The sequence below is a fragment of the Grammomys surdaster genome, unplaced genomic scaffold (genome assembly GCF_004785775.1).
Source record: "Grammomys surdaster isolate TR1022 unplaced genomic scaffold, NIH_TR_1.0 660, whole genome shotgun sequence".
Taxonomy (NCBI): domain Eukaryota; kingdom Metazoa; phylum Chordata; class Mammalia; order Rodentia; family Muridae; genus Grammomys; species Grammomys surdaster.
The window spans coordinates 14,357-37,774 of NW_021605079.1; the positions used below are offsets into that span (position 1 = coordinate 14,357).

General features: G+C 39.8%; 2 protein-coding genes across 2 annotated transcripts; both read right to left on the reverse strand.

Annotated features, from left to right (window-relative positions):
• LOC114633444 (methyl-CpG-binding domain protein 3-like 2B) lies at nucleotides 1-1,293 on the reverse strand. Its single transcript, XM_028782014.1, has 2 exons — nucleotides 1,249-1,293; nucleotides 1-636 (listed from the first exon to the last, which is right to left on the reverse strand). The coding sequence occupies exons 1-2, from the start codon at nucleotides 1,291-1,293 to the stop codon at nucleotides 1-3; spliced, it is 681 nt and encodes a 226-aa protein (XP_028637847.1).
• A 19,203-nt stretch (nucleotides 1,294-20,496) lies between these two features.
• On the reverse strand, nucleotides 20,497-21,723 carry LOC114633446 (upstream-binding factor 1-like protein 1). Its single transcript, XM_028782016.1, has one exon. It carries the CDS (start codon nucleotides 21,721-21,723, stop codon nucleotides 20,497-20,499), a length of 1,227 nt encoding a protein of 408 aa, XP_028637849.1.
• Between the last annotated feature and the right edge of the window lie 1,695 nt (nucleotides 21,724-23,418).

The window sequence follows — 23,418 nt, forward strand, 5'->3', positions numbered from 1 at the left end:
TTACTTCCTCATGTTCTCTTCCTCTCTGGCAAGCCTGTCTGCCTCCAAGGCCTCTGCCAGTCTTTTCCTGGCTTTCTTTACCTTCCAGATCTGTCTCTGGATGTCTGAAGTTGTTACTTTTTGTATGCAGTAAGATGGTGACAGATGAAGAGGCAATGGCAGTGTTACCCCTCGACTGGAGAAAGATGGTGACAGCTGAAGATCTACTTGTTCAGTGTTTTCCAAGCATGGGGGTTGTACAGAGGTGACTTCTCCACAACTGAGCTGATCCTCAACACTGTTTTGGTCCTTGGCTTCATCCTGTATTCCCAGTGCAGGTTTTTCTACAGGGTTTGTAAGTTTCGATGGACATGAAGTTTCTCTGTCTTCAACTAGATGTTTCTGGAGTCTGTTCAGTGCACAGAGCTGCTGGGGTTTCTCCAGATTTTCTTCACCTTTCCTGTACCTGGTTTTATTCCCAGGGTGTGCAGTTATTATGGTCACAGGCTTTGGGAAGATGCAACTAGTCAGCCTTATAGGATCTTTGGGAGTAACACCAGATCTGTGTTTGGGCTTGGCCTTTATCTTGGTCTTGGCACGCAGGGTCTCTCTTCTCTTCTGTAATTTATAGGGTAACATACTTCTTGTGAGTGTTCCCTTTGAAAACAAAGTGAAGTTTAAACATAGAATGAAATACACTACTGGTTATGGGGATTACTTTTTTTTTAGGTTTATGGATCTTCTAATATCCATTCTCTGAATTAATAGGTCTCAAATCACAACATGGGCTAGCTCCCTAAGACTGTTGAAATAAACACTATTTACCAGGCTTTTAGGACATCTAGCTCATATGACTATCAAGGATAGGAAGTTGAGGTTCTTTATCAAAGAAGTTACATATAGATTCCCTCCATCTTCCTTGAAGGATGCTATTCTTTTCTTTCTTATGATTACTGTTTGCTGATGCTCCAACCCTACCTCAGTAACACACTGACATCACTAGTGCAGAAATATATGATTTAAGTTTGTACAAGAACACTAGCTGTTTATACAAAGATAAAAGTCATCCAACAATGCATTTCACAGAGCAAAGCCTGGTCATTATGGTCTGTTGAAGTACATGTTACATTTCTTCCATCAAATACTATAATAGCTATCCACAGGACACCAACTTATGTCAAGTACAACATTGCACTAAATTAAGGAGGTTTAAATACAAAGAAAAAACAAGGATGGACATCCCACAATCAATGTGAATTGAGTACTCACTATTAAAGGCTGGCTTGAGACTGAGCTTCCCGAAGGCCTCTCCATGGTTGTATAGTTTGTCCTAAAGACTCCACGTCAGAGATGCAGACAAGGCTTGAGTTGCAGGAAATGGCAATGTCTCTTTCTCTCTCTCACCTAATCCTTTTTTTTATAATAAGAGATAAGATAATTATCATATAATCTAACCCACAGATAAACTAATGAGTATAAAACTCTCAGAGAATAAATCATCTAATAGATATTCCAAACCATTTTAGAAGCTGGGCAATAGATTTTACTCATATGGATAAAATGATCAGTTGGCAATCCACAGGAGATCCTCTCTCATACCCACGGGATTTTGGGAGTACTAAGTCTTTAAACAAAAGCAAACATATCATTGATACTGTTAATAGGGAAATAAACTTTTAAATGAGGTGACAATAGTCTCTTTAAAAAAAGCTGTCTATAAGTCTGGCATGGTGGATACACCTTTAATCCCACACACTTGGGAGGTATGGGCTAGTATGCCTCAGAGTTTGAGGACAGACTGGTCAACTGAGCTATTTCAAGGACATCCAAAAACGGTTACACAGTAAAACCCTGTCTCCAAAACAAAAATACACAAAACCACATAAATAATTGTCTATAAAGAATGATTGAATATTCTGATATATGTATACTGAACAAAGACACAACTAATCTACTCAGCATAAACATTATCTCAAAGTTTTTGTATCAATATTATATATCATCCCTTTTTTCTCTATGGTTTAACAGCTCCAAATGTACTCTAAAAGAATATAAATAAATGTTTCTGTATAGAAATATTTCCATACACAGTTTTGCTGAAATATTTTCATACATATTCTTGCTGTGGAGCTTAGACTTGCCTGGAACTCACAGGAACTCCTGCTTCTGTCATCCCAGTGTAGGGATTAAAGGTGTACATGGCCTTCATCACCAAGTGATCATTTTTGTGCAGGATAAAGTTAGAGAATATTTTTATGTTTGTCAGGGTTGGTAGTGGTGGTATACTCCTTTAATCCCAGCACCATGGAGGGCGAGACTGGCAGATCTATCTGAGTGGACAAGCCAGAGTTAACTTTGGAGACCCTTTCTCAAACAAACAAACCAAATTTTAAATAGAAAGCTTATCAATAAAATACTTGAAACACTATAGACTTTATAAAAATCACATACGTGTGTTAATATAACACATAGATGTTAAAAGAGATGTTAAATCTCATGTCATTTCTGGTAAATAATGCTCATATCATAACCACTTATGAACCCCTTTGTCAATATTGGTTTAATTTAGAATTATATACATATTTGGCTGCTCTGACATAATTTCTCTGTGTAGCCCTGGCTGTCCTGAAACTCACTCTGTAGACCAGGCTGGCCCCAACTCAGAGATCTGCTTGCTTCTACCTCTTGAGTGCTGGGATTAAATGCATGTACCACCACTGCCCAGCTAGAATTACATATTCTACTTTTCTCTATATAATCATGATATAATTACACACGGATCTATGTTCTTATCCTAGTAACTAAGCCATTAATCTTTCACACACCTGAATACAAACAATTTAAAAACTCTCGTCTAATGATATATCTTTTGAAAAGCATGTATGTAATCTTATTTTTGATCCTAATAATAGAAGAAATAAAACAAGGTCAAAGGCACAGAAAATACTTTCAACAAAAATCATAAAAGACAGTTTTTAGAACCTTAAGAAGATGATTATCAAGATACAAAACGATACAAAAATCCAGCTCTACAAAAAACAAACAAACAAAAAACAAAACTAACATCAACAACAACAAAACTAAAAGAAAAACTTCAGTTTGAAGAGCTAAATATTGAGAGGTCAAATCTTTATATTCAGACTCCATTTTAGAGATTCTGACCTAAGTTTTAACTCAGGTAAACTAACAGGCCTGTACCTAGCATTAGTTACAAAGTTACCCCCAATAAGACCCAAACCTAGCTCCTGTCTCAAGGCTCACCCCCAACAAGACCTGTGTCTCTAGGTTACACCCTGAACAACAACTGCTTTCCCAGGTTATTACCACAAACAGATTTACGCTCCCAGGCAATCAGCCCAGACCCTGCCTAATGACTACCAATTTGGAGAAAAATAGAAATTAATGAATGATATGACTCTCAGCACCAGGCAATTCTGTTAAAGACTACAGTAACTTCTCAATTAGATGTTTGCACATTCACCCTGGACTTGCTGCTTACTATAAAGTCTTGCCCCAATAGATATTTTGGGCTCCTCATAACAACAACAACAACAACAAAACAAACAAAACAAAACAAACCATCCTGCATGACATTGGTTCTATGGTGTCCTGAGGGGCCCTAGCTAGCTAAAATAAAAAGGCCTTACTGTGATTGAATTAGATCGGATTTTCGGGGAGATTGCTAACATTTCCCTGACACTACACCATAACCAATAAAACAAACAATCCCAGACCAGTAAACCAAAAAAGAGGGACTAGCTCCACATCATAAAAACAAAAATAACAGAAATACATTACTCATTGATAACTCTCAATATTGTCTCAATCTCCCTCTCCCCCCCCCAAAGTCAAAGACTAGAAAATTCAATTAGAAACCGAACCTATCTTTCTGCTGCATTCACGAATCGCACCCTACCATCATGAGTAGATATTATCTTAGGGTCTAAGGATAGAAAATGGCATTCCAAGCAAATGGACTCAAACTAAGCAGATATAGCTATTTTAATGTTCATCAAAATATACATACTCATGCAGAAGAGGAAGTAGAAAGAGTACAAGAGTCAGAGGGAAATGGATGACTCTAAGGATACTGTTTTCCAGCCATAGCATGACTGTTGCACATTTGAACTCACAGGAACTAGAATAGCATATAAAAGGTCACCACAGATTCAAGTCAAATAAGGTTCTGTTCTTAGTTAGAGTCATAGAAAGCATGGAATGTCTTTCCATATTGAGAGAAATTATTATGATGACTTACCGTCTGTAGTTCACTTCCAGAGAAACAGTCAGCTGTGAATTAGAAGTCTAAGAATCTAGTAGTTCCTAGCCCTACAAGGCTAGTTGTCTTAGCTGGTCCACCACAAAAGTATGTTCCAATAAATGTGCTGAGAAGGAAATGAAAGCTGGGAAGAACAACGTACCTTACTTCTTCCAATGTCCTTATATAGGCCTCTGGCAGAAGGTGTGGCCCAGATTAAAGGTGTGTACCATCAGCCCTGGATCTGGTATTTGTTTTGCTCCAGGCTGAGTTTGAACTCGGAGATCTCCTTGCCTTAGTCCCCTGGGATTAAAGGCATGTACTACTTTCCTAGGCATAAGTTTTTCATGGCCACTATGCCTCAGGAACTTCAAGGCAAGATCCGGGTCACAAACTTGTGTCTTCCAGCCTCAAGATCTGAATCAGAGGTGAACTCCAATTCTGGATTGTAGGTCATTCCAGATACAGTCAAGTTGACAACTAGGAATAGTCATTACAGCTCCTAACACTGACAAGAGCAACTAAACACAGGCTGACACCCCTAACAAAGAAGCTATCTCCAATTGACATCTGCATGAAAAAGAAAAAATAATTCTCTCCAATAGAGTTTCACTGGATATATTAACCACTTTTAAGGGTAGGTAGGTGCCCATGCTTAGCAGTAAGTGGCCATCACAAAAGGAAAAAAAGGTATTTTTACTCAATAGTATTTTTGTAGATCTTTTTTGGTCTCATATTTTTTTGCTTGGGTATTTTTTGTCTTGCTGCCCTAAATACAATTTCCAATCTTGTGTTTTTATGGATCCTGTTTTTGTGTATGTATGTGAACATGCATATACAAGTTTCTTGTATTTTTAAAGTTAGTATGCTTTTGTTTGTGTTCTAAAGAGAGAGAGAAAAATAGAAGCCATGGAGTTGTGTGGGTGAGGAAGTGGCAAAGTAGGGAAGATTGAGAAGGAGTTACGGGAAGGGAAACTGTGATCACCATATATTGTATGAAAAGTAATTTCAATAAAATTAAAAAAAGAAAAAGATGTTATAATGAAAACCATGACCAGGTGGTGTTGGCACACGCCTTTAATCCCAGCACTTGGGAGGTAGAGGCAGGCTGATTTCTGAGTTTGAGGCCAGCCTGGTCTACAGAGTGAGTTCCAGGACAGCCAGGACTATACAGAGAAACCCTGTCTCAAAACAAACAAACAAACAAACAAACAAACAAAAAACATGTATTTACAATTAATTGCAAGTAGAAAGTTAGAAATAGTGAAATAAAGTTTATAAGGACATTTAAGACTGAAACCTTCTTCCTACATTAATAAACAATTGGAAACTAGGCAAGCTGTTGAATGCCTTTAATCTCACCAGTATGGAGGCTTACACTGGAGAATCACAAGCCTGAAGAGCTTCTGAACTACAACATATATTGAAGGACAGTCTGAGCCTTGTCTCAGAAAAAATAATAAAAGAAAAAGTAGGACAAGAGGCTTTGTCCCTTTTGGCAGTCCTTCCGTGAGGGTGTTTCGAAGCACTGGGTGGTTTGTGCTTTCATTACATTCTTTAACAGGTCAAAATACAAGTCTTTGTGAAGACCTGAACCAGCAAGACCATCACCCTAGAGGTGACACCACCTAGAACGTGAAGGACAAGATCCAGGATAAAGAGCCCTGATCAACAGAGGCTCATCTTTGCCTGCAAACAGCTGGAAGATGGCAGCACCCTCTCTGATTACCACATCCAGAAAGAGTCGACCTTGCACCTGGTCCTCCATCTGAGGAGTGGCTATTAATTATCAGTCTGGATTCCCAGTGGGCAATGATGGCATTGCTCTGCACTCTAGCCATTTGCCCTAATTTAAGTTTAGAAATTACAAGTTTCAATAATAGCTGTACTTCTGTTATAAATGTTAATAAAGGTTTTGTTACATGGTAAACAACAAAACAAAAAACAAAAAAAGAAACAAAAAAGTAGATACGACTCTCTATGGAAAGAGAGGCCAAAAGTTTTTCCTCCATGTGGCAGTGCACACATAGGACCTTAGCTTGAAATGTCAGTGAAATGCAGCATGAATGTAACTCTTGTGGACATGTAGAGGTTGTGGGTTGATAGTACATATTGTAAAATATAAATCCCAAGACTCTCATTTCACAGCTGGGATAATGATTCTTTTACCGCTTAGAACCTGGGTGATACCCTGAACTCCAAAATCCAGCTCTTTTCTGTTTTTTTCTACAGCAGAGACATTTAAAACCAGTTAAGGCCTGCCACATTTACTTTGCAATAGGGAGACATATAGATTTGTTCTCAACATTTAGTCCCTCTGACTTCAGGATATGCAAACTTCTTTTTCTGTGCTGTTATTTGTGTCCTTGTGCAAGAAGTTAGAAGGTTAGAAGAGCTGCCCACCTTGACTCCTGATGCTTCCAATACTGGCCTGTGTTCTCTTGAAGCTGTTTTGCTAAGAAGCTTCCTTTTCTAGTGAGACTATCTGGAATAAATTTGGGGTTTAATGGTTGTTTGTTCGTTGAGACATTGTCTCTTGGAGTTTAATCTGTCCTTGAAGTCACTAGGTATCTTAAAATCAATTTGAATTTCTTTATTCTTCCATTGCCACCTGGGAAACAGAGGCTTTGGGGTTTTAGAAGCCCAGAGTCTCTTTCTCAGACTGCTTTCTGCAGCTCAGAATGTAAAGTTCTCAACTACTTCACCACTGTACTTGCCTGCGTACTGCCATGCTTCCTGCCATGATCTTAAAGGATTAACCCTATGAAGCTGTAAACAAGTAGAGAATAAAATATTTCCTATAAGTTGCTTTGGTCATCATCGTATCTTTTCACAGGAATAGACATTGACTAAGCCATTCTCAGCCCAGGTCTATAAATTTGTCACAATAAGGAACTGATGGTTTAAAGGACAGATATTCTAAAAACCCTTGAGAGGATAAAAACCTTAGATAATTAAAAAAAAAGTCTTTAAAAAAATACAGGTATGTAACTTTAATAGGAGATGGAAAATGGAAGGACAGGCTATGGATGTGAAGCCTGGTACTCAGGCAGGGTTGAGGAACATCAGTGAGCATCAGGGTTTTGGGGGGGGGGTCGATTGGCAGCCAGGGACCAGAGCACCAGACATTAGTCTTGTCTTTTCCTACTCTGTTCTGCCTGGCAGGTCATGTGCTGTTATCCACCACACAAGTATTAGTGTTTTTTAAAGAGAACTGATGTGGGTCAGAAACAGAGTGCATGCCTCAAATCCCTGTGGTTTAAAACTCTCGTGGGGCATGGGACAGGTCCGACATCCCACTTTCTTCTTTCATAAAAAAAAGGGGGCATCTCTGAAGGTGCCATTTATAGGAGATATAGGTAGGCCACATGTGTGGGTGTTACTCCCATGTGACCAATGACTGTGGGTCTCTCTATGGGAGGGACTGAGGAGGGCTGAAGCTGAGAGAGTCGGAGGCCTAGGAAGAGCTTGAATCACCTTCCATCCCAGTGGGTATCCCCAGGGTGCCAGGGTTCTAAAACTCTTCTACCAGGCATCTGACCTTTTCTCATAGTTCACCACCCATAATTCCCTGTATTAGGAGAGGTGTCATCTGTAGTGAAAATTTTGGATGAAGAAGTCAAAAGAAAACACTACACAGGCCGGGGGGTGTAGCATAACCAAGCCAAGGGTAATGGGAATTGAAGTTTGGGAAAGCAAGGAATCAATTAAATACATATTAAATACATATTAATTAAATAATTAATAATTAAATACATATTAAATACATATTGTACAATTCGAGAGTAATGACATCTGATTAATCTAAATAAACATTAAGTTTTCCTCATTAACATGTTACTTCAGCTATGTGACTTTGGCAAGAGAGTTCATCTGCAGCTGGAAGGTCTGGATTTGTCTTACATCTCAGCGTGTGTTTCTGTCTCTTAGTGAGCATCTCTGGGTCTTCAGTCATGCAAGATGGCTGGGAGAAGGCAGCTTGGCAGGTTCCAGAAGGTGGTGGTGTCTCTGGGTCTCAGTGTCAGCATGTGTCTGGAGTCTGCAGTCTGAGATGTCTGGAGGGGAGGCAGCTTGGCTTCTCAGGCAGGTTCCAGAAGATGGCATTGTCTCTGCTGGATCTGTGGGTATAATCACAGGGAAGCAGCATCTCTGGTGGGGAGATGCCTGGAAAGCCTGGATATTGAGCATTAAATTACTTGGGAGCATGTACATTTTGGAAAGGCAAAGGTGTTTGAGGAAATTTTAGTCCTGGAAGGTATCTTTGAGTCTGTTTTTGGATGGCTGGAGGAGAAAAACATTGTGTTAATCATGTACCTAGGATAAGCATCAACAGTTTGTCTGTGAAAGGAAATTAGTTGTTAATTAAAAGCTGAAAGATGGTGATCAGCATGTTGATTTAACCTGTGGAAGTAGATTTAGATGGCTTTTGAACCTTGAAGAAATTTTTAAAAAGTTGAAGAAAGTGTTGGACATATATAACAAGTATTAGAGAGAAAAGGAAATATTAAAACAAAAGGCAAAATTTTTTATTGAAAATCATGACCATTGTTGTTTTAGAGATTCCTGTTAGGGAAAAAAGAAAACATTTAAATAAAAGCAAGAAAATTTGGGGTTTAGAAGCACAAACATTACTGTAAGTAATCCTGTTTGGGAGAAAAGTATTAATGAAGGGTTTAAAAGCAGTGGGGGAGGGGCCTGCTAGAAGCCAGGGTATTTCCCCTTTGTTTTTCTTAGAGAAAGAGAAGAAAGGCCAACTTTGAAGAAAAGCTCAAAGCAAGAGACATAGGGGCTTGATAAGAGAGTCAGAAGGAGTGAGATTCTGTGTCAAGGTCTGAGACACGGGAGGGAGACACCTGGAGGCTGGCATGGAGCCAGCAGCTCCTGGGAGAAGCTGGCAGGCAGAGCTCAGGCGCTTTCAGTTGTGAGAAAGATGAAGGGGGAGGGAAAAAGAATGGAGATTAAGGAGTCTCTGCCATCTTGTCTTTGTGTTGGAGGACACGTGGAGAGAGAGACCTAGTCTTTTTGAACTAGGCAGGAGTTAGACTGTAGTTAACAGTTAGAGAAAAGACGTTAGCCAGGAACACGAGAAGGAGAAAGAGTGGAGGCGGACAGAGAGACTTGTACTCACAGTTTTCACAGGCTCCAGTGGGGAGCGCTTTTGGAGCTGGCTCTGCACACATTGTCCACTGCTAGCAGGGAGGAATATGATGGCCCCAGCAACGCAAGCACAAGGGCAGGGGTTTGTCCACATCTTCTGTCTGGAGCAGATGTCTCAGGGAGGCGGAGATCACTGCAGTGGAGCAGAAGCGGGCACAGAAAGCTTGGTTGTGTTCATCTCACACCGTGCCAAGTAGACGCAGCAGGAATCGTACTTGGGCGGGAATGAACTCAGCAAGATTTCAGTGGGTGAGGGCGCAGGCTCTTGAATTGGAATCTCTATTCTGGGCCCCAAACACAATGAGGGGGAAACACAGCAGGACAGAGACGGTGGGGGGCATGTGGCGCTGTGCTTGGACAAGCCAGCATGCTGATATTGGCCTCTGTTCTGGGGGTCTATGGACGCTGCAGCAGAATGGAGGCAGGGAATGCATGGGGTTCACTGAGGAAACAGGAGAGTTTAGACTCCTCGCCCTGTTGGAAGTACTTGCTTGGCGGTAGTGGCTGGTTCATTCTTGAAGTCTGTGGGTGTCTGTGCCTCACGTTGAAGGGCACAGGACAGGTCTGGGGACAGTCCCAGGGCCATGGTGTAGTCGGCAGTCCGTGGGACTCAGTGGCACAAGCCGCCTGCGAACCACAGGTCAAGGAAAAGAACTCGCATGCACTGCGTGCTTGGTGGGGGGGGGGGTGGCTGTTCGGCCGCAGTGATGGCAGGGTCCCGGGACCAGGGGCGCAGGTACCCAGAGTGGCCTGATGGTGGGGGAGGGAGTCCCTGGAACAGGAATGGAGGCAGCCCGCAAAGGCGCAGGTGCATAGGCCACTGCTGCTGGGGAGCCCCAAGGACAGCTGCAACAGGGAACGCAGGGGAGGCGAGTTTCCCACTTACACAAGAGAGTCCAAAGTTCCAGGAGACACTTGGAATCGAAGACATGGAAGTTTTATTGGCCATGATGATGTATCTGGATGAAGTGCTCTTCCCTACAATGCCAGGAGGGGCCCCATTATATTGGGGAGTGGGGAAAGAGGAGGGGCTAGGGAGATGATGAAAATTTAGTTATCTATGCCCCCTCGGCCTTTAGGTAATTCATTAATATGTAAATTTCGAGACAGAGGCAGGTTAGTCACATCTTCTATCTGTACCTTACATGACCCACCATGGAGGTTAATAGGAGGTGAGACTGCATGTTAGGTCTCTGGGTTCTGAGGGCATGGCCAAACACCCCAGGATTTCTTCTACACTCTGACAAATCCGTACACTTCACATGAGACACAATCTTAGGAAATTGCTAATTGAGCATATTCCTATTACTAGAAAACAGTAACTCACAAGGAGTTTAAAAGTAGTCCCCAAGACACTCCAAAACTTGTTAAATTAAAAGCAAATGGCTATGGTTCCTCTCCTGCTAGGTCCCAGTAGTGAGGGACTAGGAGTTAGATTCCCTGAGATGCAGACAGAAAGGGACCATGGCTAGGTAGTAAAGATGGCAAGCTTCTAAGATAACTAGCTTTTTCCTCCTCTGACAAATGTCTGGCAGCTTGAAACTAAGGACTGATGGACTTTTGTTCTGATAGTATCCCATCTCTCTCTCTCTGATACTGCCATTGTGGGCCAGCCAGAGGAAAATAGGCCAGGGAATGTTCATGCAGGGACATTTATAGAATGAGGCCAACCTGGAGGGAAGACTCAACAGCCCTACTTCTAGCTAGCACTCAGGCCTGGAATATATAGTATACCTCTGTTCTCTTCAAACACTTTGTCTGAAAGATATGGGGATGCTCACACTTGCTTCCCAGGCCTTTTCAGGAAACTGAGGGTAACAGTTGCCAAAGGAGCCACCATAGTTACAAGTCTGGAGTTTCCTGACCACCTCACCTCTACTGTCTTGTATCAATTAAGTACCTCCATTTTCCTTCTTTCTTTCTTTGAGAAAAGGTTGCAGTCTTGGTGATGCCTTACAGTATTTTAGAGTAAGGACACAGCTCTAGGTGTCAGGCACCCCATTTACAGATAGCCATTGTCTTCACCACAGGTAGGCCTGTCTATCCCAGTAATGTGAAATAAAATGTCTCTAGGTTTGAACCAAAATGAAGTAACCTCACCTGTTATGAAGTCACTTTATGATACCAGGATACATTTTTGGTTATTGAATTGTGAGGAGAAGGTATACAACATTGCTCTGATTCCAACAGAGGCAATGACTGATAGAATCTGTTATGTATGTGCCTAAGGCAATTGTTTTCAGAGTACTTGACACCAGCAAATACAGCATTCGTGGTTCAGCTCAAAAGATAGTTTCAGGACAAGTTAATATGAAACATGGATGCAGTTGAAATAGATTTTAAGCACAGGAATTATAAGAAAGTGAGGCATGACACACTCCAGAGGAGGATTGTGATTGTGAGATTACCAAAGAAGGATAACAGTGTACCCCTTTCCTTTTTTTTTTTTTGCCGGTGTCTCCCTCTGTTACCACAACTGTCCTGGAACACATACACTAGATCTGGCTGGCCTGGAACTCAGAGATCTGCCTATCTCTGCACCCTAAATGCTGAGATTGAAGGTTTGTGCCAAACATTTTTTAAAAGTTATGTTTAACATATTTTAAGCACACAGTTTAAGAGAAGGAGAGATGCTCAGAGCAGTGAGTGTGACCTTCTCAATTGTGTCTTAGTATTAATTATGTGTCATATTTTGATAACTCTCAGGTTATAGCTCAAAGCATTGCTAAGAATCCATCTTACCATTTTTGTCTGTCCTTTTAATTTTTTTTTTTATAGAGAATCTGATGGCTAATTTTGGTTGTCATTTGACCACATCTGGAATCATCCAAAACCCAAATATTTTGAAAAAACTATGATGGATTATTCTTGCTTTGTGTGTTTGTCTTTGTTTTTCAAGATAAAGTTTCTATGTATAGCCCTGAATGTTCTGGAACTCACTATGTAGGCCAGGCTAGCCTTGAACTCAGAGATGGGCCTGCCTCTACCTCTCCTCTGCCTCTCCTCCGTCTTTCCTCTCTGCCTCTGCCTCTGCCTCCTGAGTGCAAGGATCAATGAATGACCTGAGGCCACCACCTCCCAGAAATGGATTTTTCTTGATCTGCTCATTTGAGGTTGTAAGACCAAGCATAAATTAATCTGTATCCCAACTTTTGGTAGAAGCACACATAAAAGGACATTGAAGAAAGCTTTTGCTTTTTCCTAACTCCTTCTTTTCCTCACTCTCACTGCCAAGTTAATGTATCCTCCTCCTGAGGCATTTCTTAGCTGGTGTTAGTGACTGAGATACCAAGTTCAGATTCCATTTTAGAGAAGTTAAACTCAAGTAAACTAACATGCTTGTATCTAGCACTAGTTTCTAAATTATCCTCAAACAAAACCTGAGCATAGCTCCAGTTGCTAGGCTAACTACAACAAGACTTGCCTCTCTAAATTAATCTGTGCCAACAAATCCAGCATTTCCAGGTTAATCCCCTACAAGCCATCACCCTGCCTAACAAACACAGACCAATGCAGAGGGAAGAAGTTAAGGTTAAGGTTTTACTCCCAGCAGCAGCTAATTATGTTAAAAACCATAGTAACTCTTAAATTAGATGCTTGTCAGGCTAGAAACACTTTCACTCCCATTTGCTAAAAAAACATTACCTAATAGATATTCAGAGTTCCTCTCCATCAAGCAGTCCTGCATGTTGGCAATGGGTAGAGCCCAAGCTTGAGCTTTAATAATGGCCCCAATGTGATTGCCTCAGATTGGCTCCTGTTTGGTGTTTTGGGGTTCATTAACACTTCCTTGGCACAAGACTACTTCACAATTCCAGTGAATACTGAAGATCAGCTAAGGCATTCTTCACACTCACTGAACTACTGAACAACCTTTTTATTTTTATTTTTTTATTTTTTATTTTTTTTTTTATTTTTTATTTTTTTTTGAGACAGGGTTTCTCTGTGTAGCCCTCGAACTCACTCTGTAGACCAGGCTGACCTCGAACTCAGAAATCCACCTGCCTCTGCCTCCCAAGTGCTGGGATTAAAGGCGTGTGCTACCACCACCCGGCTGAACAACCTTTTTATTCTTGCCCTTTCTTTTGGAAGACAGTGACTGTTGGTCTACTCAGACCACAGTGTGGGAGCCTTGCTAATAAATCCCATTTTATGCCAGACATAGTGGCACATGTCTTTAATCTAGCACTTGGGAAGCAGAGGCAGGTGGATTTCTGAGTTTGAGGCTACCTCTGTCTACAGAATGAATTTTAAGACAATTAGGACTACACAGAAAATACTTCTGTTGAAAACCAAATAAATGAATAAGTAAATATCCTGTAAAAATATAACTTGACTATTTTATCATTTCTGTTCCTCTAAAGAATGCTGACTTATACAAAGGGTCTTACTGTTTGGAAGCTAGTCTTGTTCTTGCTCTGCAGACCAAACTGATGCCAAATTTACAGAAAATCACCTGTTTCTGCTTCCTGAGTTCTTGGATTAAAAGCCTGTGCTACAAGACTGTGATCTCGTCTGTCTTTTTGATAACTGAGATCGTAGAGTTGTTCTGGAAGTTTCTTGCCTGGGAATACATTTAAATTAAATACAAGGAGGGATTACTAGGCTCACTTAAGTAGTTAGGACATCCAATTGCTGCTGTGCAGACATTTTAAGATGTTACAGTTGCTCACCATTTATTGGCCACTGACAACTCAAATAGGGGAATCAGTCAATCATATGATTAAAAATAGCATGGATGTTTATTGGGAAATTACCGGTTTTCATGTGTATAAATTTGGCTATCATATACCAAACCTACAAAACTCTAAACCATCTTCAACCTTTTCCAATCTTAGAAGCACAGGTACCTTAATTCTATTGAAAGATAATAATTTTTATATTAGACAACAAATTTTTCCCATATTTTATAGAAATGTCTATTACAAATGGTTGTATGGATCCAGTATGTTTTTCATCTCTCTATTTTAGTATTTTCAGAACATTTTCTTATCCAGAGTGGTGATCAAAGGCCAATTAAAATGGAAGATGGTAACTGTGAAGGTCATTTTTGTGGCCCTAAGTGACAAACAATAATAGTATTACCAGCAAAAGTATTGGTAAGACCAGAAAAAGACTTGTACTCTAGGTAAAGAGTTAAAAAAGGGTGTTCCCTTGTGCTGTGGCCATGTAATGCGACATATCCTCTATTTCTCTCTGGTCCTCTTTCTAAACTCTTGGTTCTCGGGAACAGAGAGTTAACAGCCATTGAAAAATAGAACGTTGTTTGTCAATTGAAAATATTCTACTGATATATAATTTGAAGATATTACTATTTTAAAATTATTTTGGTTATAATCTTCATCAATTACACTAGGAAAAGAAGTAACTCTCTTTTAACTTTGACTCCTTTTCCCCAAGTTAATCCCCCTGTCCCTAAGACACTAGATCCCCAAATTCCTGTACACATGGCTTGAACGCCCACTGCAATTGTAAGAACCACATTTCTAGAACCTAGCAAGTCTAGTGCTGCATACCCACCCCAGGGTTGCCAGTGAGAAAGATAAAATACTCTTTTATACACTGGCTATAGCCCTGGATTGTTGCTGACCCTGAGAGAGAGCCCTTGAAGCTATTTTTCAATGTCAGGGGCCATAGGTGGTTGTACATCTTTATTCAGTTCAGATGGACATTGATTAGCTCAGTGAGTCTCCTTATGGCACATGGACGAAGTCTGGTGGGAGAGGTACAGAATTGGGCATATTAAACTTCCTGTTAGTCTTGGAGCCACAGGACATTGTTACAACCTTTTCACAGGTGTCTTAGCTTCCCACTATTAATGCAAGCTTCTTTATCCAGTCTAAGTGCTTTCCATACTGTTGAAGCAAAGGCATTGTTTATGTTGCTGCGTTACAATTTGGCTTATTCTGATGTGATTACTGATAGTGCCCTTTCATCCAAAATATGAACAAAACTCCTTGCATACATATTAATGTTTTCAAAAACCAATTGTTTAATTAAGATACCTACTGACTAGGACATGACTACTTTTGTAACTTATTTAAGAAAGTCAACATTTTTTTTTTTTGCAAGAACCCTGTAATATTTTAAGAAGGTCGTGGTAGGCTTCCCAGGTTCAGGTAGATTTTGATATGCTCTATTTGGAAACTATGTGCATGGCATTTTCATTATCCACTGTAATAGTTTTAGTAGCCACAGCCTCCATTTGTTTAAACAGTGCAAGGGAGCCAAATAATGATAGGAATGTGATGAAATCCACTGTTGTCGGCCCCATTCTTACACACTAATCAAACCCCTGTGCAGTTGTCACTGTGGTGCACATAACAGAGTTCATTTCATGAAATATGTCTCAAGAGCCTAGAATGTGAATTTTTAGCAGTTTAGGTTAATCACCCAATGAGCATGCAAGAAGCTATAAGGATCCAGTATATTTCTTGCCCTGAAATTTTGTCAGGAACAACTATATGCAAAGATACTGTACAATCATTGAACCACAGCCACAAGGTGTAGAAGGTTATGCTTAATAGATCACCAGGGAGAAAACGACAAGTAAGTATGAGTAAAAAAATATGTGAAAATATAACAAACCTATACATGTTAAGAAGTAGCTCATTCCAGCTTCCTAAAATAGGACATCTGATGTACAGAATCATTCCCATCTGCCCTTCTATACCTTTCCTTTGTCATGGTATTTTATCATAGAAACAGAAAAGTACCTAATACAGAAATTAGTACCAGAGACCAAGTTGTTGTTTTCGTTTGTGGTGGTGGTCTGTTGCAGCAGGTATTAGATAAGTCAGAAGTTGCCTGGCTGCCAGCTCTAAGTTCCCGCACTAATAACGGCACCCCTGGGGCAAAGTTGACCGCCAGCTCCAGGTTCTGGCATCATGTTGACAGAATTGAGCACTACAGGCAGGCTACCTTGGCCCAGCTAGGTGTTCACATCTCAACAGGCTCTCTGGTGGGGCCACACTAGCCCCACACGATGGTAGTCCACCTCACAGTCAACTGCCACCCCACCCAACAACCAAGTAAATCAAAACTCTAGATGCTTAAAGTTAACCAATGTATTTATATGTCAGCAAATACTTAATATACATGATGCCCACATAATTAGAATTTTTATCCCAATTATCTAACCTTTTGACCTGTGTCTGCTAGAGACATCTGGGTATACATCTTCCAACATCTTGCTTCTTCCTCCTTCTTCTCCCCCCAACTCCTAGCTCTTCCTCCCTCTTCCTGGTTCAGTGACAGGGCTCCTGATGCAAATATATTGGGCAGAAAACTTCTTCCACAGTGGTGCTTTTGTTGTTGTTGTTTTTTATGTGGTTGTTGTTGTGGTTCTCTCCCCCTGCCCACCAAGGATTATGCAAGACTTTGAAATTTTGGACTAGGAAATTGGTGGAACACTGTCAGCAAAGCCTGGCATGCTGTTCTAGTAGAGCCTAGAAGACTGTAGTGCTAAACACAAGGGAACTTTGGAGTTGTACCTCCAGAGGTAGATTTCAATAGTAAGCAATATTCATAACCGGACTGGGGAGAGTTCTCATGTTTTCAAAGAGAATCTAGCTGCCTTCTGCTCTTGGTCTAACAATTTGCCTGCAGTGAAATGTAAAAGTAATGAACTAATTTCTATAGGCACACAAAGTGTCAAGACTACATAATGATGCCAAGAACGGTGATAAACACTATGTTAATCCTATCATTTGGGAGGCAAAAGCAGGTGAATCTCTATGCTCAAGGTAAGCCAGACCTATATAGCAGGTTCAAGGATAGCCAGGGCTGTGAAATGCAGAAAACTTGCCTCAAAATCAAACAAAAAGATTCTAGGATGTTGAGTCTGTGGTGTGGTTATTATTGATAATACTTATACCACTCTACAGTAAAAAGGAGAAAGTATGGCAATACAAAAAGAAATAAATCATGTACTAGGGAAAAATAAGAGCACCAGGAAATTTTTCTAATTTTTTATTTGATTATTTTATTTATTTCTATTTCAATTGTTATTCCCATCACAGTTTCCCCTACAAAAACCCCCTATCCCATCCCTCCCTACACCTGATTCTATGATGGTATTCAACCACCCACACACCCACTCCTGCCTCACTGCCCTAGCAATTCCCTATGGTAGGGCATCAACCCTACACAGGACCAAGTGCCTTCCCTCCCATGATGCCAGATAAAACAATCCTCTGCTATTTATGCAGCTGGAGCCATGGATCTGTCCATGTGTATTCTTTGGTTGGGAGTACAAGGAAATTTAATGACACAGATAAGGCATGTGCTAGAAAAGAAGTTGTATTTGTTAAGGAAATTATCATCATTAAGAAAAGGTTGTCTCCTTGGAAAATTCAACCCTAAATTGGATGTCTCTCTCAAATCCCTCCCCTGAGAGCTCAGGGAGCAGAACAGAAGAGGAAGCAGAAGGAGTATGGGAACAAGAGTGGGTGGGTAGAGGACACCAAGAAAACAAGTCCCTCTAAATCAACATACTCAAAGTTTACCTGAACTAACAGAGACTGTGACAGCATGCACAGGACCTACATGGGTCTGCATGTGTCTTCTGCAGGCATGTTGTGATTTCCACTTTAGTGTTTTTATGAGATTTTTGAGTGTGGTCACAAGTGAGTCTCTGATTTTTGTGTCTTCTCTTGATCTCCTTTGTTTGCCTTGTCCAAATCCAATGTGATAGTTTTTGTTTTATTTTATGGTATTTTGTCATTGTCCCTCAGAAGCTTGTTTTCTAATCATAAACAAAGGGAGTAGATCTGGATGGGAGTGGATCTGGGTAGGAACTGGAAGGAGTAGAGAGAGAGGAAACCACATTCACAATAGAGTATGTGAGGGGAAATAAACCTACTCTCAATAGTAAAAAAAAAAAAAAAAAAAAAATAGCCTGTTTTTGCACTGGAATAAAGGGAAGGATGAGCTCAAGGTAAGACCTCACCTAGCCAAGCTTCCAAATTCTGGAAAGAAGCCTAGAAACTCTTAGTATACATTGGATATAAAAGCTATTGTTAGTGTGACTCAAGGATGGCAGGGTCCATCCGAGGCTGGCAGCTGATAGACACCCAGAATACAGCATGGACATTTTATTTTATTTGACTTTAGGCTGGAATTTATTCCACAATCTCATTCCCAGGCCTTTAGATTCAAACTACACTCAACTACCAACTCTCACTAGTAAATAGATAGAGAAGTCTCTCAACCTCCATAATTACAGTTCTCAGCATGTACCCATCGACTTTTTAATCTCTGTGTATCTCTAGAGTACACTACAGAGAAATTCCATCATTATATGATTAATGATAGGACAAAATTAAGAAACATCATTCATTTAAGTTGTTAAATAAGTAAATTATATAACTAAATTCTGTAAGTAGATGCTATAGCTTGAATCAGAATCATATATCAACACAAATGTATGGTAGCAAATCCTGAAAATTTTCGCTAATATTAATAAAAAGACACAAATTTATCACTACTATCTTTTTTGTTTTGTTTTGTTTTTTTGAGACAGGGTTTCTCTGTGTAGTCCTGGCTGGTCTCGAATTCAGGCCTCTGTGCCTCCCAAGTGCTGGATATTGTTACATATACTTATTCCAACATCCTTAGAAACCTAAGTAAACCAGAGAGGTACAGAAAAAGGAAATGTTGCAAAATATTCATGAAGATAATTGTTTCCTTGGGAGAACAAATAAATAATGTTGTATAAGCAATCTTGCTTATACACTAATGGCCTAAGTCAGCCATAGGCCTAAGCCAGCTAAAAGCCTAAGTCAACCATTCATGCCTGCTGACACAAAGTCTTGGTCTCTTGTAGAAAAGCACTAACCCTAGAACAGATAGCTATAGATCGTGTAGACAGGTAGCCCTGGTGGGATAGTACCAGCCTAGATAAGAACAAATGAACAATATATCTTATAGACAGGTAGCTTTAGTGGGAAAGTACTAACTTAGATAAGAATAAATGAATAATAGATCTTATGGACAGGTACATAGTGACCTGTTCTGCCCTGATTCTTCTGTGAACTGTTCAATATCCTGTTCTGAAAGACATCTGTACTCCCCCTGGGAACACCTATGCTCCCCAGAAACAAAGAAGACCCTACGTCATCCCCCTCTCCACATCCTGCTTCTATGTATATTAATGTCTGTATGAAAAAAAATAAAATTACAGCCTGATCAGACTTCCAGACAGGCTGCCGTTCTTTGTGTGCCCCTGTCCTCCAGTTGTCACTTCCAGGTCTTCTGATCCCAGTTCAACGCCCCATGGGACTGGGGCATAATGATGCACTAAAATAAGAGTGATAATGTACTGTAAGTTTTAAAATGTAAATTTCAACTTAAATAAATGAAAAATATATTAAGTGATGCACAAATTTTACCTGATTTATACATTATACGTTTTAAATATCTATCAAACCATCATAATGCTCTATTAATATGTACAAATTTTAAAACTTATATGTGAACTAAAACAACCAAAGTGAATATTTAGGTACAAATATAAAATCTCAAAAAGTTTACAACAACAGCTATATAGCTAATACTCATGAAAACAGCTTAGAATATTTACAAGCAAAATGGTGAGAAGATAACATTCAATATACTTAATATTCCACTAATCAATCTAATTGCAGGACTGTGGTATTGAAGTTGAATTGAAAGCAAATCAGATAAGGTCATGAACTAGGACTTATTTATATCTACGTGTTTGTGTTTCTACTTATTCTGAATATCAGAGGTGAGATTTTCTTTCGCAACAGCAAATAAGAGACCTTCCTAAAACTAAATTATACCAGTTGTATATGCAGTGCTTAATTTGTAATACTGACATTATACTTAGTTCAAAAAACGTAAATAGATGGTACATGCTATTCAGTCGGGTCTCTTCCTAAGCCTAGGAAGCTGATGTAGGCAGTACTATGGCAACCTCCCTCCTCTCCAGACTATACTCTTTTGTATATAGAAAGTAAAGAGTGTAGGAGAGAAAAGCAAGGGAGTACAAAAACAGAGAGGACAGTTCCCTGTCTGTCTAGAATATTCTGGGGTTTGCTTGGATGGTTGTAAACAACGATTTACAATGTGAAAGTGGATTAAACAGAGTCTAAACTTGTGGGTTCCCCAAGAGGAAGATTTTCATCATCTTCATCTGTACTGCTAGAATCTGAAGAGGTGCTAGAGTCTTCCTCTTCGCTATCATCTGTCAGATGCCACCATGCCTGGGAGCCACCATGATTACTTTGGTTAGTGTATGGGGAATCTGTTCCAGGGTCCAGCAGCTCCTCTCCCTCTCCCGGGTTCACTTGAAGCTCTTCTTCTGAGGAGGACTGAAGATCATCTGTTCGTCTAAACTTGTGGCTTCTGCCTCCAGACATGCTCATGTTCTTTCGCTTACTACGGATGGCCTTGGCCTCTTGATATGCAGCATATTCCTCGGAAGACAATGTCTTGAGCCAGAGGTCCAGCTCCACCCAGTATTGTTTCTGTAGCTCCACAGCCTGTCTGGTATACTGCTCCTTCATGTCTTCTGGGACTTGATGCCAAAGCCTGCTAATCTTAATGAAGCGTTCCCTAAAGGACAGATGCCTCAGTTCTGGACTTGACCATGAATCTTGGTGAAATTTGTGATATGCATTCATAGGGGGTTTCCTGGGTTCTCCATGAAATGTCATCTCTGAGGAAAATGTTTTGTGAAATTCCATTTTACGAAGAGACTTTATGTTTTTCGTAACTCCTTGTGACTTCTTAGAGACTTTGGTTTGATGACTTCCGGGCACCACAGACTTCTGAGGATGCCTTGAAACACGATGGTTTTCCTTGAAGTGAGTCATCTTTTTCTGAAACTCTTGTTTCTCCTTCTTAAAGTCCTGGATATATCTCTGCTTTATCTCTGCTGGTAGCTGACGGTATTTGTCAGCCAGGATTTTGGTCAGCTGCACATTGCTGTACTTAGGGTACATCTGGCAGTATTTGGGTCGCTGCTCCTTGTAAAAGCGCAGATAGGCAGTCAAGGGTCTTTTGGGTCGGTCAGGATGCTTCTTGACTGGATTATTTTTGTGAGTTTTTTTCATAAGTTCCTTGGCTTCAAGCACCAACTCTGTCAGTGTGCGGAACTTCCTTAACTTACAAGAAATCTCCATCCATTTCTGTTTGCACATTTCTCCTGAAAACCGTCCAAAAGCTACTTTACTCCAGTCTAGGTCGGCCTGGCTGATTTTGAATTCTCTGAAGTCATCTGATGGTATATTATACTGCATGTATTTCAGTAAGTTCAGAATGTCTATTTCAGACCATGGAGCTTGGTTATCAGATGATTCCATTACTAGCTTAACTTCTGTGTCCACTAATTTCTCAGTTGTGCAAACAGGTCCACAGCCGATTGAACTGATTAGACACACACACAGAGAGAGAGCACTTTGTAGATAGCTTCTGAATTCCACAGTTTGTGTGAATCTGTATTTTGGAGGTGAAACTAAAAGAATGTTAGACTTCATTATTAGACTTTTTGAAAAGAAAACAAATATCACTTTACAATGTGTTGCTTATACAATAAATTTACTATTAACAGTGTAAATGGATAATTTCTCCTTTTCAAATAAAAGTTGTTTGCTTATATATGATGCAGTTATACCGTCTTTCACTTTCTTTTGAAATCTTACTAGAACTTGCCTAAAAAATAAAGGAATGAAGTTGTTTTTGCTGGTGCACACCTTTAATCTCAGCACTACGAAGGCTAATTTCAAGGGCAGTCTGGTGTATGTCACAAATTCTAACACTATCAGGGTTACAAAGTGAGACTTAGAAAATAAAAGAAAATATAATAAACACCAGGCTGACAAGAAAGAAAATAGAAAAAAACAATTGAAAAGAAAAGAAAAAAAGTAGCCCTGAGGATGGAATAAAAGCTCAAAATAAAAAGAAGAAAATGATTATGACTGGAAGGAAAAGAATAGAACCAAGATGTTTATCATTTACATTCACATGAGCTGAAAACAGGAGGCAAGACACTAAACTCCCTAGACATCCACCTGTGGCATTTCCATGTTTGAATGTGAAATCTATAACAAAGGATGGATTTATATAGTCTATAGGGCTCTGTACGTCTATAAGAGCTTTATGCTGAATCATCTTGAGTAGGTTTCAAACATGCATTTGAAATTTTATTTGGTCACTCATTCTACAGACATAAGCCTCATTAAAAGCATCAACTGTTCTGTAAAGATTCTGTAAAGGAACTGGAGCCTAGAACTTGAACACATAGCAAGAGTCTGAGGGCTGCTATTCTTGCACTAATATTGTTGTCTCTAGTGTAATTTCCTTGAAATGTAGGTCAACAGAACACTGAATATTCCCATAGTTTGTTTTGTTTTATTTTTTTCAAAAGCTGTGCTCTGAAACTTAGCTAATCCAACTTATAAGTAATTTGCTGAGTCTGTTGTTTGTGTATAAATAGTTTCAGGTAAAAATGCTCTGTGTTGGAGAACCTATAAGCGGGCTCATCCCTGGGAGAGATTCATTCTCTTGAGGGAGAAATCTTAAGAGTAAACTTCTGAATATTTGAGAAGATTGCTGTGAGTTATTTTTAAGTAAAAGAATACAGAAACTATAAAAATACCTGTTATTTAAAAGCCCCCTACAAGGAGAACTGATTTCAGCATCATGTGGATCTAAATAGAAAATTTACCTTTAATTTTTAAATTGAGTCAAAATAAACATTATCATCAAGATTACTTCATATTCAGGATCTTCCTGCCTGAATCATCCAAGTAGCAAAACTGAGTGGTTTTGATTACTTTTTATTCCCTTTCTTAGTGCTGGGACAAAGAACAGCATGTGCTAGGCAACCTATTAGTGACCTGAGCCCACCAGAAGGAGCTGACTAAATATACAATATCACTAGACAAGTGTGTTGCAAAATGAGACACCAATAAAATATTCTTTTAAATAACTTTAAGCATGCATATGAGATACAAGTCTATAACTTCCTTTACTGTGGAAGGTTTTATACACACAGA